This window comes from Puma concolor, chromosome E2 (assembly GCF_028749965.1).
Source record: "Puma concolor isolate L17-30 chromosome E2, mPumCon1.1.hap2, whole genome shotgun sequence".
NCBI lineage: Eukaryota > Metazoa > Chordata > Mammalia > Carnivora > Felidae > Puma > Puma concolor.
The window spans coordinates 51865559-51884453 of NC_141681.1; the positions used below are offsets into that span (position 1 = coordinate 51865559).

Genomic DNA, 18895 nt, shown 5'->3' on the forward strand with positions numbered 1-18895 from the left:
CTCTTGGACACAATCCTTGGACCGGGATTGGTTGAGCCTATATCCCCCTAGGTACCGTCTGGTCCCGCCCACAGTCTGCGCGCATTCTCTCTAGACCCCCTCCTGGCCAGTTCAGGACCAATGAGAGGCTGTCGCGCAGGCCCCTCAGCCAATAGGGATGCAGAAGGATTGGAAGGGGCAGGGCTTTCGCTGCTTTTCAGCCTAAAGCTCAGCCCCGGGCTGTGAGAGGAAGATAGGGTGGAGGAAGACACTCCCATAACCCCAAAACCTTCTCCTTAATCTTTCGCTGAATTTCCCAAAAGCCCCCTCGCAAGACCAGGGCCTGACCCTAGAGCCTCAAATATGCCCAGATATCCACCAGCTCCGCCCTCGAACTCTTATTCTTAGAGTCCTTGTTTATTAGATGTAGGCCCGCCCCCAAGCTCTTAGCTCCACCCCCAGAATCCCGCGGGAGCTGAAGTTCTATTCCTGCCCCAAGAGCCTTTGACACCGCCCCCAAAGCCTCCGAGAGCTACAGTACTTCGCTCAGAGCCCTCGGCCCCGCCTTCTTATAGGATTAGCTCCGCCCCGGGGTTTAGACTCCTCCCCCCCAAGTCTGATATCCCTCCCCAACACTTCCTTCCTCTTTCTTATAGGGGAGAGGAGGGTCCCCTTAGTTCCCCCCCCTACAGCCCTCAGCTCCCACAACTAAATAATCCAGTCCGGGTTTTGACATAGGCCCAGCTGTGACTCGGGGAACCCTGGCGGTGTCAGTCCGTCCTGGCTCTGATGTTGGGGGAGGAGGGGAGGGTAGAAAACCTGACAATGGATTTAAAGAATGGTGGACCACCTTCCCCCAGTCCCCACTGAGGGTCAGCACCTAGACCACGTTTTATAGGAAGAAGCGAACCCAAAGCGGGCAGAGACCTACCTCAGGACACACAGGCTTATCCTGAAAGCACTGGGCTTTGGAATCAGATGGACCTGGGTTTAAATCCTGACTCCACCAGTTTCTGCTTGTGACCCTGAGCCTCAATGTCCACATCTGGAAAGTGGGCGGTCATATCGTGCCTCTCTCATTCATTCAAAAATGGCTTTTGATTTAGCAAAGGGGGGAACAGGGGCGCCTAGGTGGCTCAGTTGGTTAAGCGTCTTGACTCTTGATGTGGGCCCAGGTCACGATCTTGGGTTTTGTGAGATCGAGGTCCCCCTGTCACCCTCTGAGCTGATGGCACAGAGCCTGCTTGGGATTCTCTCTCTCCCTCTCTCTCTCTGCCCCACTCGTGCTCTCTCTCTCTCGCCCTCTCTCTCGCTCTCTCTCGCTCTCAAAAATAAATAAACTAAAAAAGTAAAAATAAACATTCATAAATAAAGGGGGGAGGGGATCTTGATGGATCTTGCAGGTTGATGGAGGAAGTAAGCCACCACGCGCACAACAAATAAGTAATAATAGCTAACATTTATGAAGCCCTTACTACATGCCAAACACTCAGTTATCTTCACCGCCAGCCCTATTTTCACCACCATTTCCCAGATGAAGAAACAGGCTAAGATAATTTCAGAACCTTGTATTACAGAGATAAGGAGTGATGTGATCAAGGATAAGAGGGTGAAGCTAATTCAGGGAGAGTGGGGCCAGGGTAGGTCTCTCTGAGGAGGTAACATTTGAGCTGAGCTGTGAATGACAAGGAAGGAATTATGCACGAAGTTGGGGGGGAAAGCTTTCCGAGCAGAGGCAGCAGTAGGTGCAAAGGTCCAGAGGTAGGTATGAGTTTGGCATGTTCCTGGGGCAACAAGAAGAAGCCTGGTAGGGCTGGGGCCACAGAGGGAGAGGAGAGTGGAGGGTAGATGAGGTCAGGGAGGAGATGGGCCCACAGATACTCCAGGGCCTAGAAGGCTGTGGGAAGATGTTTGCAGTTTGGTACTGTATCCTCCATGAGTCACAGATGTAGATTACACACGAGTACAGTGCCTGACACACGTAGGCTCACGTAAATGATGGCAACTCCTATTCCTTTCCCAGCGAACACCCACTGTGTAAGGCACCAAGATCAATAATGGGTTCAAAGCGATGACCAAAGTAGATGTGAGCCATTATCATCGTGTGGTCACAGCTAGTTGTGTTATTGATCGAAACAAAGCAGGAACCCACATATCCTGCCTCCCCAACTCCCACTTCTCCACCCTCTGCCTCCGTGAGCTCAGACGCTGAGAGAGGGCAAGTCAGACTCCTAGTACAGAACTCCACACAGGCTTCAGGCTGATATGGACTGCCCCCAGAGGGACACTAGTGGGGGCCCAGAGTTCAGATCCCGCAAGCTCCATGTGTTGGGGGAGGGGAGAGGAGCCACGGGCAGAGGAATTTAGCCTGGTAGGTTATGCGCTGGGGGGTGAGGGGGGGTGGGGGCGGAGAGTGACACACAGAGATAAGCCCTCGAGGGGTCGGGTCGGGATCCATGTGAGCGCAGTGACCTTGGCCAAATAGCTTTTGCTTCTCTGCAAAACCGGGAGTCATTCCAGCACCCAAGTCCCAGGGGAAAAAAACAGGTTCAGTGAGCTCAGGCCTGTCAAGTGCTCAGCAAGGTGGCTTTTGGGTACAACTCATGGAACTAGTTTTATTCCAAGTGCTTTGGCAGGGAGATGTCAAAGGCCTGGAAGACAGGAGTGGGGAGGAGAGGGCTCTGCCAGGACTGAGGGGGCAGGGCTTTCGGCGTGCCTTTGTCTTTTCTCTCTGCCTCCAGGCTTCCTTCGCCACTCTTCTCTCTTCTCTCTGTCTCCCTCTGTGTCTCTGTCTGGAAATGGGTTGTTGATCCATCGCTGATGAGCTGTGTGACCTTGAGCAAGTTACCTCCCTTCTCTGAGCCTCAGTTTCTTCATCGGGAAAATGGAGATGGGAATACCTCTGCTGCAGGTCTGTTCCGAGGATTAAATGAGATGGCATGTGTGTGAAATGACCAATGCCTGGTTACCTACTGTTCTTATTATAATTATTATTACTGCTACTGCAGTGACCTCTGTCTTTCTGATTCCTTCTTCTTTCTTTGTGTTTCTCTTCCTACCTCGCCTTCTGTTAGTCTGTCTCCCTATTTGGGTCTATGCCGGGGCTGGGAGTTCCAAGGGGGCAGGGCCCCGGGACCCCTAGCATTGCCAAGCCCGGGGCCTGATACATTGAAAGTACCCAGTAAAATGAACAGAAGCCTGCTCCGTGCCAAACCAGTGTTGGGCGATGCTGGGGACCCACAAGCGACTGAGATAGCCCCAACTGGGGTGACTGAGATAGCCCCAGTCCTGTCCTCACAGAGCTCACAGTCTGGGAGAGGAAGTAGTTATTTGTTGAATGGATGGATGAATGGATGGATGGATGGATGGATGAGCACATAAATGAGCTAACTTTGAGGTGGGCTTGGGATACTGGACAATATTTGAGTGGAGGCACTTGAGGCAGAGAATACTGCTAGAACAAAGGTCAAGGGCCCGGGAAGAGTCTGAAGAGCTGGGACATCTCGGAAAAAGGGCTGAAGAGGTCAGCAAGGGCCTTGGAGGCCAGGGAGAAGGAGGCCGGGCTTCCTTCTGAGGGCACTGGGGAGCCATGGCAGGTTCTGAGCTGGAGAAGGACAGGGGCAGTTCTTGCTTTAGCATGATCACTCTGGCTGCCTGGCTGTCCTATGGGAAGACGTGCAGATGGAAAGAAGAGGGTTGCGACCGGGGTGCCCTGGATCAGAACCGGGTCTAGGGGGAGCTACTAGAAACCTGGAGGAAAATGCCCAGGCCAGCCGGCTCTCCTGGACACCAGGAAAGGGGCTTCAGGGCTGGCCCGCCACCACCAGGGGGCAGCCAGGGCTACAGGTTTGAATCTCTCAGTGTGTTTTCCCAAGGTGGGGAGGTTTACACCTTGCTTTGGAGGTGGGGGGACGTTGGAGCTATCTGTGGGGCCGGCTGAGAGCCCCTCTGCTCTCCTGCCCCCACCCTGGCCCCTTGGGCCCCTGGAGCCCCCCCACCCCACCAGCAGGAGATTATGTCAATACAGCCCCGCCGCCGCTTCTAGCCAGGACAATATTTGTCCTCAGGATCTGGGGAGGTCGCTATGGAGACGGGGCTGCAGGGTGGGGGGAGCACCCCCTCCCGGAAGAGGGCGAGGGGCGCTGGGCATCTCTGCCTCATCTCTGTCTGATTGTGTCTGAGAGTTTCCCCCCAGCCTGTCTGCCTTTTCAACGTTTCTCTTTCTGAACCGTCTCTTCATCTCTGTCTCTGGATACCTGTCTGTGGGTCTCTGTCTCTCAGGCCTCATCTCTGTGGATCTCTTGCTCTGTCCTTTACTGTCTCTCTCTGGGTCCCCAGCTCTATGCTTCTCCGTGGCTCTAGCTCTCTCTGGGTTTCACGTCTCTGTATCTTGGTCTGTCTTTGGGGCTTTGACTCTGTCTGTCTCTGGGATCCCATGTTTGTGTTTGTCTCTTTAGGCCCCTGTCTCTGGATCGCTGTCCCTTTCTGCCCCTGCGTTCCTGCTTTCTCTGGATCCTGTGTGTGTGTGTGTGTGTGTGTGTGTGTGTGTGTGTGTGTCTGTCTGTCTTTCAGGCCTCATCTCTCTGCAGTCCTGAATCTCAGGGGGGCCATCTCAGCCTCCCATTTCTGACCTCAGTCCCCACAGGGTGCCCCCTGTCCCCATCTCTCTCTGCCTCATTTCTCCTGTACCATCTGCTGGCACGCCGGGCCCCTGCCTGCTCCCCACAGGCTCTGCTTGGCTACAGCCCCAGCGGGGAAGGCACAGACCTTCCAGCTTCTTCCTCATGACCCCACCTCGCCTGACTGCCTCCTTTGGGGGGCACCGCCTGCTCCTTGTTGGGGGTGGGGCGATGACAGGCACAGAGACCCAGGACCTGAGGCAATGGAGAGAGAGGAACAGAGAGACGGACACCCTAAGAGCTGAGAGGAGATGAGACTCAGGGAAGAGAAAGGGGAGAGGTTAAAGATGGGAGAGGGAGAGATTCACACACACACACACACACACACACACGGAGAGACCAGAGGTGTGGGAATCAGAGTGTGTGTGTGTGTGTGTGTGTGTGTGTGTGTGTGTGTGTATGTGGCCCTGCTGCCCCCTCCCCAGAACCCAGGAGGGTTTGGGGGTGGGGAGAGCAGAGGGCCAGGCAGGGTCCCAGGCACCGCCCCTCCTGTGCACCCTGTGCTGGGTTGTGACCGGTTCCCCCGCAGGGGACCTCCAGATTCTGAAGGCTGATGAGAAGCTCCAAAGCCACAGCAGCGTCCTGGCTGGTCACCTCTCCTCACGGCCCATTTTTCAGGCCCTCTCTCCCTCCACCCTCCCCCGTCTTCCTCTCAAAGTGGCCATCGCTCAGTTTCTGCATGTTCTCTCTCCCTCTTCCACCCACTCCTCTGTACCGCCCCCTCATTGCCTCTGTCTCTCCCTCCTTGTCTCCCTGTGTACTTTTCTCTATGTTTGTCTCTTTCTCTCTCTGTCCCTGTCTCTCTTGGTCTCCTTGTCTCCATCTCTTCCTGTCTGTCTGTCTCTGGTCTCTCTGGGCCCTTGGTTTCTTTTCCTGTCTCTCTCACCACCTAAATTCCACTCCACTGCTCCCCCCTCTTCTCCGGTCTCTCCCCTCCCCCTTTCCAGCCTCCCCACTACCTTCCCAGCTCTAGCTGGGCACCCCCCCCCAGGCTCTCTTGGGGCCCAGGAGAAACGCCCTCCCACCCCCAGCCTCTCCCTGAGGTGCTGGGCTATCTCAGACCCCTCTCCCTCTCCACCCCGCCAACCGAGCCTTTCCCAGGACCCAGAGGGCGCCAGGAATGTGGGGCAGAGAGCAAGGAGGCCACAGCTGGAGGCCAGAGAGCCAGGACCCCTCCCGGTCACCCCTTCTCCCAGACTTGTCTCCTTCCAGCCCCTGGTGCTGGACCTGGCCTCCCCCTACTCCCTGCCCCTGCTGGGGCCTCTGGGCCTCAGTTTCTCCTCTGCAAAGTGGGGAGACTCACCTCTGCCCCACTTATCTAATAGGTCGGGGGGGGGGGGAGTGTGTGCTCCTGAATGTTACTAGTTGACTAACGTGCACGAAGTGTGTCGCAGTTTGTACTAATGAGGGATTTGCACCTTGGGAACTGGGACTCGGTTTCTAAGGCTTCCCCCCAGTCCCGTACAGACGTTTTTAGGCAAAGGAAGAGACTGGAAGCGGAGACCATGCCAAGGTGTGTGATTCTGTGGTGATGGGGACCACGAGACCCTGTGGGTTTGTGTGTGATCGTGGGACGATGGCCGGTGACCCTCGGTGCGTCTGTGTGGCTTTGCGTGACGGTGTGATGGTGGCATCATGGCGCATGACGTGCATGTGACCGCCTGGGACTGGTGAGTGCGGGTGAGGGTGCCATGCAGAGTCCTGTGCCTGTACCACCACGGCGCTGGGGGTGACCACGTGAGGGTGACAGTGTGGCCATGTGGCAGCAGCCGTGAGAGTGTGTGCCTCAGTGACAACCGGGGAATGTGTGTCCTCAGGATGTGGCTGTGGACCCTGGTGACTTAAGTGAACTGTAAGAGCATCGGTGGGTATGGTTGTGTGACCTGTAGGTCGTGGCATTAAAGGATGATGTGACAGGGTGAAGAGCCACATCACGGTGGCTTTATGTCACCGACAGTCATTCTTGGAGCCTCTGCTGTATGCCCGAACCTGTGCTGAGTGACACTGGGGACCCAGCGATGACCGCAAGGCCCTGGCCGGGTCCGCAAGTTGCCACAGGCCAGTTGGAGAGACAGAAGGTGTCTGTGACGTGACCTAGTGATTGTGTGACAGTGCGTGTGACTGACACGGTATCCCCGGGGCTTCGCGAAGACGTGACTGTGTTGCTAGGTGAGTGGAAGGGTCTGCACTTGGGGTGCACGTGACTATATCGCCGCGGATGACTGTCATACCTGGGGGGAAAAGACCTTGGTTCTCTGAGGGTGACCCTGGATTGCACAGCCGTAAATGACCGGCGGAAAAGTGTTCAGGGAGCCACAGCGTGTGACCATGCTGTGCCTCTCCATGGCTCAGTGGATGGGACCTCGTGTGACACCGTGTGTGGCTGCGTGACTGCGGTTGTGTGTGACGGCTGGGTGCGATGGGTGGGACAGCGTGACAGACTGTGACCCCGGCTCCCTGGCTGCTGTTGCACGTGACTCTGAGCGACTTTGATACTCACACGCCACTGGCCACTGGCCCCCTGCTCTGGGTCTCTCCAGAGCTCCCCCCTCCTACTCTCCGGCCCCGCCCTCTCCCACCACCCCAGGCTGTCACCTCCTCCAGAGCCCTGGTGAGGCAGTGGAGGCAGCAGCAGAGGCAGCCACAGCGCCCCGGAGTGAGTGACCAAGAGCAGATCTGGGGACAGGTGAGGGCTCCCCCAACCCCAGCCGGTTCCCCTGCTCCCATGTCCCGCTCAAGTCTCTGGGTCCCTCTTTCTCTGTTTCTTAACCCATGCCTTGCTGTCTTTGTCTCTCCGTGCCCACAGTCTCTATCCTCCTCTCTGTCTCTGGGTATCTCCGTCTCCAGGTCTCCCAATCTCTGTTCAGCCTATCGCTGAACCTTTATCTCTCCTTGACCCATTCTCTGTGTCTCTCTCCATGTCTCTCTCCCCTCTTTGTCTCCTTGCCCACATTTTTGTCTTTTTCTGTCGTTTGCTCTCTGGTCTCTTGCTGTGTGTCGCATTCCGCTCAGTCTCTGTATTTCTGTTTCATCCATTTCTCGGGCTCCGTCTGTCTGATATCTTCCCCTGCCCGCCCCCCTTTCTCTACATGGTGCTAATGTGCCAGGTATCGGGGTCAGACGCATTTCCAGGCATCTGGGTCCCCGCAGACCTAAGCCCAGGCTCTGACTCCTCTCTAGTCCCTAGGGAGAGGGTTGTTCCATCCACTCGGCTTTCTCCGGATCGGGCAAGTTCTATAAGGTCGAGTCCCCATCTGTCATTTGAAAACCCTGTGGGCTGGGAGAGTGGGAACTCCGAGGGTCCTTTCAAGCCCCGTGCCTGACGATTTCTGTGACCTCTTCTCCGAGGCAGTCCCCAGGTTTCCCAGAGTCTCTAGGTCTAGACTCCGGGTGACATTAGCGCTTCCGCCCTGTCGAAGCAGCTCTAAGGCAACCGCGCCCTCAGCAAACACCCCCCTTCCACAGCCGCTGCCCCAGCAACACTTGGGGGCGGGCCTGGGGATCACGTGTCGGATCTCGGCCTCGCCCCCTCGCCCCCACCCCTTCCGTCGTCACTCGTGGGAGCGGAGTGGGGGGCGCTGCCTCCCAGTCTGCAAGTATGATTCCCAGAGCCGATGGCGCTGGGGCCGGAGGGGAGGGCGGAGGCTCCTGACTCTACCCCCTGACCCTGCAGGCCCGACTGCCCCTACGTGATCAGACCCTTGGTCCCCCTCTCCCCCCATGCCCCACCGTCCTCACGATGCCGAACGGTCCGCCTTGGCAGCTGCTTCTACCGCTACTCTGGTCGTGGGGGCCGCTGCTCCGGAGCGCGGAGGTGAGGACCCGAGGAGCCACAGGAGTTCAAGCCTGGGAGGGCGGTCTGGGGACGGTTTTAAGTCTTCCCCCACTGCAGAGAGAGTTTTAAGGCTGCCCCGCCTGTCCAGATTCAAGTTGTTTCCCCCTCAAGTTCCCCTGATGATTTCCAGCCACTCTTTCCCCTAGTTTTCCTGGCGGTTTTCAGCCCTGCCCCCACCCCCACCCCCAACTTCCCGGTCTAGGCACCCCCGAAGACTTAGAAGAGGTTTCTAAGCCACCCAAGACTCCCGGACAAAACAGGGCAGCCTCTTCAAGTCCCCGCAGGGTGTTTTTGGCCCACACGAACCGCGCTGCCTGGGAGGAGGGGTCGGTCGTGGGGGGGGGGGGTCCTCCCTCCTCTCTTTCCATAGACAGGCTCTGTGGGGCAGACGGCGGGGGAGCTGTACCAGCGCTGGGAACGGTACCGTAGAGAGTGCCAGGAGACACTGGAGGCCGTGGACCCCCCAGCAGGTGTGACTGGAGGCGGGAACTGAGGGCAGGGGGAGGACTAGGGCTGAGAGGCGGGCGCTTGAGGCGGGGCTAGGACTGGGGGGCGGGGCCTGAAGGAAGGCTGGGGTCGAGGTGGGTTGGGTCGCAGAGGCCTGGGTGATGCTTGGCCTCGGCGGGAAGCATCTAGACCTCAGTGCTTGGAGAGACTCGGGCGTAGCTCATATGAAAGGGAGCCGCCTGAGAAGCAACTTGAAGTGGGCGGGGGTTGGGGCGGGGCTGAATCCGGTGGGTGGAGCCTAAAGTTGGCCCGCGAGGGGGCGGGGCCTGGGGCCTGGTGGGAGGGGCCGTGGCGGGCCGCTCCGGGCAGGCGGGGGTAGGGCAGAGCTTGCTCGTGGAAGGCGGAGAAGCCTTGCGCTGGGTGCAGCCGGTCCACCCGACGCCTGGCCCCCACGCCCACCCCAGGCCTCGCCTGTAACGGGTCCTTCGATATGTACGTCTGCTGGGACTACGCTGCACCCAACGTCACCGCCCGTGCGTCCTGCCCCTGGTACCTGCCCTGGCACAGCCACGGTGAGGTGCCCCCTGGATCCCGCACCGCCCGACAAAAATAGATCCTAACCCTGCCCCAGACACCACTCACCCAAATCTCGCCTACGCTTGATCTCCTGCTCCTTTCTGTCCGGCTGGGTGTCTCCTTCTGCCTGACCAAGCTCTGTCTCTGTATCTCTCTGAGAGCCCCTGGGTTCTTATTTTCTCTCCTTTTCCTTTTCCTTTTCCTGAGTCTGTCTTTGGGCGTCTTGATCTTCCTCTCCTAACCAGCTATGTGGCCTAGAGCAATTTATTTAACCTCTTTATGCCTCAACTTCCTCATCTGTAAAATGGGGTTGATAACAGTACTCTTGTCTTTGTTTCTCTCTCTCTTTCTCTGTGCCTCTGACCCCCTCCCTTGTTTTTTACAGTGGCTACAGGCTTTGTCCTTCGCCATTGTGGCAGTGATGGCCAATGGGGACCTTGGAGGGACCATTCTCAGTGTGAGGACCCAGAGAAGAATGGAGCCTTTCAGGTAAAGAGCGGTGAGGGATTCAGGTTAGGATGTGCAGGGAGATGAAAAGACAGCTGTCTCGGGTAGAGCCTGAAACCCCTTGTACTGTTGAAGATAGAAACCCAACTTAAACTTGCGCGATGGAGAAAGAAAGAGAAATGTATATTGGCTTCTGTGATTGAAGAGCATTAGGCCACAGTTTCAGGAACAGCTGGATCTAGGCACTCAAATGCTGTTGTTGGAAATCTCTCTGTCTCTCACTACACCATGACTTTGTTTTTCTCTGTGCTGGTCTCATCTTTTCCGTGGGGTGAAAAGTGTGGTCCCCATTAACGAACACCAGGTTCACATCCCACCAACCAAGCAAGACGGTGGGGAGACTGGATTTTGCTCTCCATAGCTCTAACGAAATGTCCCAGGACTGACACTTATTGGCCTGTTTTGGGTCGCGTCCGTCCGGCACACTGTGTAAGGGTGTGTCTGTGTGTGCAGGGGGTTACATAGAATGCTCTGATTGGCTGGCTGGTCACGTGCTCAGCCCTGGACTGAGGGGCGGAGTCAGCCCCACTCAAAGGAGGGTAGATGGATCCCCAAGGGAAAATTGGGAAGCTGGGCGGGAACAAAAAGCAGGGCCCCTTTCTGGCCCCGGGGGAAGCACTGAACTCTGTTCCTGTGTCCCCCTGTCCTCCTGCACCCCACCCCCACCCCGGCTTAGGATCAACGGCTGATTTTGGAGCGGCTGCAGGTCATGTACACCGTAGGCTACTCCGTGTCCCTGGCCACACTGCTGCTGGCCCTGCTCATCTTGAGTTTCTTCAGGTGGGACCTCCAGCCCTGAGCGGCAGCGGCAGACGCTGGGCCTCAGTTTGCCCAGTAAGATGGGGTGGTCAGGCTCCACGACCAAGAGGCATCCAACAAGCGGTTCTGTGGGAAGGGCTGGGAGGTGACTTAAGGGGTTCTCTGGGGCCACGGACAGGTCTCCAGGGGTCCCCAGCCTGCCTCCCATCTCCCCTAGGCGGCTGCGCTGCACTCGAAACTACATCCACATCAACCTGTTCACGTCTTTCATGCTGCGGGCGGCGGCCATCCTCACTCGAGACCGTTTGCTACCTCCTCCTGGCCCCTACCCTGGGGACCAAGCCCCTGTCCTGTGGAAACCGGTGAGCGTCGTCCCGCTCTTTTCAAATTGGGGTTCTGCCTCCTCTGGTGGGGCCGAGAGGTTGCCAATCTACTCACCACCTCCTACCCTGTCAACAGTTTCTCTCTCTTGACCTCTCCAAACATATTTGGAGAGGGGCCCTCCCTCCTCAGCGTCCTCCATCGTTGACCCCCTCACCTCCTGTATGGGACTTTTCCATGCCCTTTCTCTCATTATCTCACCCCTCCCGGGACTTGTCCACCAAGGAGAGAGTCCCCTTGCTGGAGGCGGGGCGTGGCAGGATGGGAGAAACTAACTGGGCGCGCGGGGGGGCGGAGGAGGGGGATTCGGTAACACACCAATTTGTTACTGAGAGACAAAGGTGGGAGAGGCTAAGGGTCTGGGGGCCCGGATGAGAAAAACTTTGCGGTCGCGAGATGGGCCATACCACTTGTTAAGAAGCCGTGGGGTGGGCGAGCCCATGTGCTGGTGGGACCAGGGGAATGGGATGGGAGAAACCTTTGGATAGGGCAAGTAGTTGAGTTCAATTTTTAGGAGGTGGGGTGCGAGAGGCCATATTTGGGGGAGGGGAGGATTGGGGAGGGACTCTGATAAGCAAGATGGGTGATACCAATTGTTAAAGAGGTTAAGCGTGGCATAGCTCGCACAGGGGAAGAGAACAGATGAGGGAAATCGACCACGGGCTCCATCCGCTGGCGGTGCAGAGAGGGAGGTGAATGCTTGATGGCGGGAGATGGAGGAGGAAGGCTTGGGGCCCCCCTGGAGGCCTTGACTGCCCCGTCCCCCGGTCTGGCCACTCCCTAGGCCCTAGCTGCCTGCCGTACGGCCCAGATCGTGACCCAGTACTGCGTGGGAGCCAACTACACGTGGCTGCTGGTGGAGGGGGTCTACCTACACAGTCTCCTGGTGCTTGTGGGAGGTTCCGAGGGGGGCCACTTCCGCTGCTACGTGTTCCTCGGCTGGGGTGAGCCCCGACCCTGTCCCCTGCCCAGCCCAGCGCGTCTCCACTCTCCCGATTACCCCGCTGGTCTACCTCAGGGGGTCTCCTCCCCTCTCTGGGTTTTTGCCTCCCCACCCCGGCGGGGGAAATTCCGCGGGTCTTGGGCCTGGCGGGGCCCGTGCGCGCGCTGACGGCTGCGGCGGGGTGGGGGGCGGGGGTCGGGGTCTGCACAGGGGCCCCCGCGCTTTTCGTCATTCCCTGGGTGATCGTCAGGTACCTGTACGAGAACACGCAGTGAGTCTTGGGGTCTGGGGTGGGGCCTGGGAGGTGGGCGGAGCTTTGAGGGACGCGGGCGGGTTGTGATGGAAACGCGGGGAGGTTCGGATGGCACGTCGGGGCTCGGAGGGAAAGGGGCTTGGTGGGATATAAAGGAAGGGGGAGCTAGGAAAGGTTGTGTGCTGGAACGGGGGCGGGGGGCGGAATGAGGGCGGGGCCTGGCTCGTGGGGGGCGGGGCTTTAAAGGAACGTGGGTGTGGCGTTAAGGAAAGTGGGCGGAGCTGGCGAAAGGGTGTGCGTGATCCCGAGGGTCCTGGGGTTTTCTCTTAGCTCTACTCCCTCTCCCACCAGGTGCTGGGAGCGGAACGAAGTCAAGGCCATTTGGTGGATCATACGCACCCCTATCCTCGTGACTATCTCGGTAAGGCCGACCCTGCCTCCTCCGGGCCATCCTTTGGAATTCCCCACCCTGGGAAACTGGGCGCCTCCTGTCCCCCGGGACAGGATGCGGCTGGCTCAGCCTCTGTCTCTCCCTGCAGATTAATTTTCTCATCTTTATTCGCATCCTTGGCATCCTCGTGTCCAAACTGAGGACGCGACAGATGCGTTGCCCGGACTACCGGCTGAGGTGAGGCAGGGTGGCCGGGACGGAGGGAAAGGGGCGGGGCGCGAGAGGGAGAAGGACCTGGGGCTGCGGGACCACTGCCACCCTCCGCCCCCAGGCTGGCTCGCTCCACGCTGACGCTGGTGCCCCTGCTGGGCGTCCACGAGGTGGTGTTTGCTCCCGTGACAGAGGAACAGGCCCGGGGTGCCCTGCGCTTCGCCAAGCTCGGCTTTGAGATCTTCCTCAGCTCGTTCCAGGTGCTAAGGCGGGGTGCAGGGGGTACACCCTTCGGCCTGGGCCCTCCTCCCCAGAAGGGGCGGTGGTGGGGGGGCGCTACAATCGTCCACCGATGCAGCCACTGAATGCAGTGTGGACACATGAACACGTTCCTCCATTCTGTGCAAGGTACTGAGCTAGCTCTGTCCTGAGCTGGGGAGGCAGACGGGATGGGGACAGTAGACCAGGTGGCTCAGCAGTACTGCCTCCTGGGGAAGATGGAGGGCTTTGCAGCCGCACAGGGCCTCCCAGGGCTTCCCACCTCCGTGGCCTTCATCTAGAGTCTGAGTAGAGTCTGAGTAGAGTCTGAGCTAGGGTGGGGGTTAGATGAGGTGCCTGGGGCTCAAAATGTAAGGAGGCACTCACTCCAGAATTTAGGGCCAACCCTGCCTGCACTTGTTCTGCCCCAGTAGCCGCCTGCTTTTCCTTGTTGGGCCTCAGTTTTCTCATCTCTAAGTGGGAACAACACGAATCTCACCTCACAAGGCCGTTCCTTCATTCAATTCAGCAAAAACCTATTGAACGCTTACCCGGTCCCAAGCCATCTTCCAGGCTTACTATGGGGATACGGCCAGGAACCAAACGGTTCCTACCCTCTAGTGGGAGAGACAGATGCTCAACATGCCATAGGAGAAAAATCTACCGAATGTCGGATGGGGAGACGTGCCCTGAAGGAAATAGAGGGGCAGACAATATATGGGGTTATAGACGGGGCCAGGGAAGGCCTCGCTGAGAAGACATACGTTGGAGGTGAGGGAACGAGCCAGGCAGATATTTGGGGAAGACGTTCCAGGAAGAGAAACATGAAGTGCAAGACCCCTGACGTGGGAGAGAGTACCTTTCATGAAGGAAGAAGGCCAACATGCCTGAAGCAGTGGGAGCCAGAGGAAGCAAGGGGGAGATAGCCCAGAGAGGCGAGGTACCCGGGCAGTGTGTACCTTGGCTTTTCCTTGAGTGGGTCGGGAGCCAGCGGAGAGGGATGTGATCAGAGTTAGAGTTTATTTTAAAAATTTATTTATTTATTTAGAATAAAAAATTTTTAATGTTTATTTCTGAGAGAGAGAGAGAGAGAGAGAGAGAGAGAGCGTGCGCACAAGGGGGGAGGGGCAGAGAAAGAGGGACACAGAACCCGAAGTAGGCTCTGAGCTCCGAGCTGTCAGCACGGAGTCCATAGCGGGGCTCGAACTCACAAACTGCGAGATCATGACCTGAGCCGAAGTCAGGTGCCCAACCGACTGAGCCACCCAGGCGCCCCTTAAAAAAATATTTATTTATTTATTTATTTATTTATTTATTTATTTAGGAGAGAGTGAGAGAGCTAGTGGGGGAAGGGCAGACAGAGAGAGAGAGGGAGACAGAGGTTCCAAAGCGGGCTGTGTGCTCACAGCAGGGCTCGAACTCAAACTGTGAGATCATGACCTGAGCTGAAGTCAGATGCTTAACCGACGGAGCCGCCCAGGCGCTCCAGAATTAGATTTTAATGGGATCATGGAAATTAATGAGATTTATAATATCTTAATAACAAATGATTGATTTGTTAGTTTATCAAGTAATTTATTCGTAGTTATGCATAGTTTGGATCTTTATTTTTATTTTTATTTATTTATTTATTTATTTTTAAAAAAAAAAATTTTTTTTTTTCAACGTTTATTTATTTTTGGGACAGAGAGAGACAGAGCATGAACGGGGGGAGGGGCAGAGAGAGAGGGAGACACAGAATCGGAAACAGGCTCCAGGCTCTGAGCCATCAGCCCAGAGCCCGACGCGGGGCTCGAACTCACGGACCGCGAGATCGTGACCTGGCTGAAGTCGGACGCTCAACCGACTGCGCCACCCAGGCGCCCCGACGCTTATCTATTTCTATAAATATATACATTCTACATATAAACTTAAGATCCAAACTATGCAGGGGCGCCTGGGTGGCGCAGTCGGTTGAGCGTCCGACTTCAGCCAGGTCACGATCTCGCGGTCCGTGAGTTCGAGCCCCGCGTCGGGCTCTGGGCTGATGGCTCAGAGCCTGGAGCCTGTTTCCGATTCTGTGTCTCCCTCTCTCTCTGCCCCTCCCCCCGTTCATGCTCTGTCTCTCTCTGTCCCAAAAATAAATAAACGTTGAAAAAAAAAAAAAAAGAAATAGATAAGCGTCAAGTAAAACTAATTTATTAACAACACGTAATATGATATTTCAACACGAGGGGCCAGGAACCAGAGCTTCTTGCATATTTATTACCTCAGTTCTCACAATCACCACTCTATTATAATTACCCCACTTTCCAGATGGAGAAACTGAGGCACAGAGGGGTTAAGTACTGGCCTCAGTGGGTCGGAAAGTGGCCAAGCAGGGTATCCTATCTAGGCGGCGGTCCCCCTGTTCTCAACCTGACCGTTCAGCAAACAGGAGAGGGCGGAAGGCGTTCCGGGGCCGGGAGAAAGTGACTGAAATAGTCCAGGACCAGGGTGGCGGCAGCCGAGGTGGTTTGGGACCTGCTAAGGGTCCGAGCCCTTGAAGGGGTATCTGCCATCCGGCCCCCACTCTCGATTGACCCCCGCGCCTCCTTCTGGCAGGGCTTCCTCGTCGGCGTGGTCTACTGCTTTATCAACAAGGAGGTAGGGAGGGACAGCCCCGGCTCGCCGCCCGCGCCCTCTGGTGGCCGCGCAGGGAACGGCGCGCCCGGGGCCGCCTCTGAGCGACGTTCCGTTGCAGGTGCAGGCGGAGATCCGCCGCTGCTGGCATCGCTGTCGCCTGCGCCACAGCCTCGGTGAGGAGCGGCGCCAGCCACCGGAGCGCGCCTCCAGGACCCCGCCGTCGGGCTCAGGCCCTCGCCCGGTCGCCACTGACCGCACCCCGTCCTTGGGGACCCTCCCAGGGCCTGGGAATGAGGCCAGCCGGGGCTTGGAAAGTCACTGCTAGGCAGCTGTCCATTCGAGTTAGCACGTATTTATTGAGTGCCTGCTGTGTACCAGGTCCAGTGTGGAGGGCACTGGGGAAATTGGGGTGGGGGTGGGAGGGGGGAAACAGAAGAAAAGGTCCCTGTTGCAGTTCACCAATGAGTGGGGGAAACAGCAAAGACAGAACATCAAGTGACACATTCGTTGTGGAATGGCCCATGAAGAAAAATGAAAAGGGAGCCTAAGGTGAGCCAGGAGGATCTCTGTCTCTGAGGTGACACTTAGGCCATACCTGCAAGAGGTGAAGGAGACCACTTTGGGAAGAAAATTCTAGGCAGAAGCAACAGCATCTGCAAAGGCCTCGAGGCAGGAAAGGGCTTGGGGGACAGGTGGCCTGGTGGCTGGAGTGAGGTGAGTCAGCGCCCAACCGATGGGGGGAGAGAAGTGGGCAGGGGCGCAAGATCTGGAGTTTTCTTCCAGGGGCATTGAAGATTCCTAGCAGGAGTGTCTCATGGGCTAATTTTTTTTTTTTTTTTAATGTTTGTTTTGAAAGAGAGAGACAGAGAGAGAGAGAGAGAGAGAGAGAGAGAGAGAGAGAATCCCAAGCAGGGTCCTCGCTATCAGCGTTGAGCCCCACGCAGGGGATCCCAAGAACCATGAGATCGCGACCTGAGCCGAAATCAAGAGTCGGATGCTTAACCGACCGAGCCACCCAGGCACCCCTGATGGGCTAATGTTTTAAGCAGATCCTCTGTCCGCCATGTGAGGAAACCGATTATTAGGGGCAGGAGTGGCCACTGCAGAGGGGGGTGAAGTGGTCAGACTCCGGCGCTATTTTAAAGGTAGAACTGAGGACTTGCTAATGTGTCACACGCGGGAAGTGCAGCCAGAAGTCCAGGAAGACTCCTAAGTTTTGGATGGTGGAGAGGAAAGAGATAGGGAGATGGGGAGTTCAGGGTGGGGAGAATCAAGAGTGCCTTTTGGTTACGTCAGGCTGGGAAAAAGGACCTGGGGCTCACAGGAGGGGAGATAGAAATACAAACGGGGGTAGAACGCTGGGCCAGAAGAGACTTGGCCTGTAGGCTAAATATGGGCCGTTAAAGGCAGGCCTCGGAGCTGAACCCAGGACCACTGCCGGCTGGGGGTGCGGACACACATCCCCACCCTCCTGGGCGGCCCCTCGGAACTGGGAGAATTAGGGGGAAGCTGACAGCCTGTGTCCGGACCACATGTACCCACACTAGACTCTCACTCCTAAGTCCGCCCCTGGCTCACATCTGCGCTTAGATTCAGTTAGTAGCTGGGTGTTTGCCTTGGGGTCCGCAGCCCCCTGGATAGATATGGCCCGTTGCTGCCGAACGGAGTCCTTCAAGCATGTGGTCCCGCTGGGACCCCCTCGTGGGCATTGGGGGGTGCTCTGAAGCAGGGACCCTGTAAATAAAGCATGAGAAATGAGGCTGGCTGCGTGGCCGGGTAACTTCTGGAGGGTAGCACTGCTCTTCAGCCACGTGCTGCCACCGTCCCCCGTGCCTAGGAGAAACCCCGACTGGGAATGTTCTGTGATCTCCCGATACTCAACTCTCTGCCGTGTGTACAATTAAAATTGCGTGTGTGTGCCAAACATTTTCTGAGGGCTGCTTCTCTGAACAATGGCGTAGGAATGGCAAGACTGCAGAAACCACCAGCCTGGTTCAAACTTAGTTTGGGTACTTACTAGGTGTATGACTTGGGAAAAATTCCCAGCCTCTTTGTGCCTCAGCTTCTACTTCTGGAAAGCGGGTACAATGATGGCACCTACATTCTACGGTTGCCCGAGACTCCGGCGAGTTACTCTTAGGATACTCCCTGGTGCAGGGGGCACGCTTTTCCTGCAATCTCTGCTTTCGCTTTCACCCAATGAAGGAAGGGGTGATTAGAAACCATTTGGGCAGGGGCAGGTGAAGGGGTGAGGAAATTCAGACTGATGCCAAGCAGGGTGCCTGAGGCAGGAGCCTTTGCTGCCAGCCCTTGAGGCAGGGAAACAACTTCCCACTTCCTGGGGAGAAGTCACCAAGAAGGGGGAGGCAGGGCAGGGATCTGAAGCCAGGACTGGGATTCCAGAGCCTGTGCTTTCCCAGCTGCTGCACAAGAATCGAATCCTTGCAGGGGTGGAGAGGGGGCGGGGGGTGGGGGGTGGGGCACTGGGAGGAGGTACCTCCTGCAGCAGCACCACTGCTCCCACGTTAGATAACGTGGCTCCATCATTTCCTGAGTGACCCTGGGCAAGTCACTTACCCTCTCTGGGCCTCAGCTGTCTCATCTATAAAATGGGACGGCTCTAGTATCTACTCACCAGATGAGTGTTCCAATTAGATGTGGACCACTCAGTAAATGTGCACCTTTATAACCTTACAGCTGTCGCTTTGTGTCATGCCTTCTCCTGTTACGGGGTCCCTCGCTGTCACTAAGGGACTCCTGGAATAACTCAGGATGTGCCTCCCACAGCTCAGGGCATCAGACATCTCATTTTGTCCTCATCCTGACCCGAGGCCTGCCAACTCCTGACCGACCGAGCGTTTGGCCCCATCTGGAGAACGGAGTGAAAGACGAAGGCAGAGACAGAACAGAGACACGGGTGGGGGAGAGCACAACGTGTGCGCATCACCGCAAGACAGGGATCTTCCTTATCCCCCTCCCCACAATAAGTGAGCCTCCCACCCTGCCTTCCCACCTCTATCGCCCTACGTTTGTCAGAGAATTTCACCCCCTAGATTTGTCAGAGAATTTCACC

At 57.0% G+C, this 18895-nt stretch overlaps 1 protein-coding gene across 1 annotated transcript; it reads left to right on the top strand.

The window, feature by feature from the left end:
- Positions 1-7819: 7819 nt before the first annotated feature.
- On the top strand, positions 7820-17746 carry GIPR (gastric inhibitory polypeptide receptor). The gene is made up of 13 exons (XM_086690130.1): positions 7820-8472; positions 8864-8963; positions 9405-9512; positions 9902-10005; positions 10700-10803; positions 11000-11144; positions 11948-12107; positions 12317-12377; positions 12711-12780; positions 12899-12987; positions 13082-13220; positions 15802-15843; positions 15941-17746. Exons 1-13 carry the CDS (start codon positions 8398-8400, stop codon positions 16145-16147), a joined length of 1404 nt encoding a protein of 467 aa, XP_086546256.1. The 5' UTR covers positions 7820-8397; the 3' UTR covers positions 16148-17746.
- The last annotated feature ends 1149 nt before the right edge of the window (positions 17747-18895 follow it).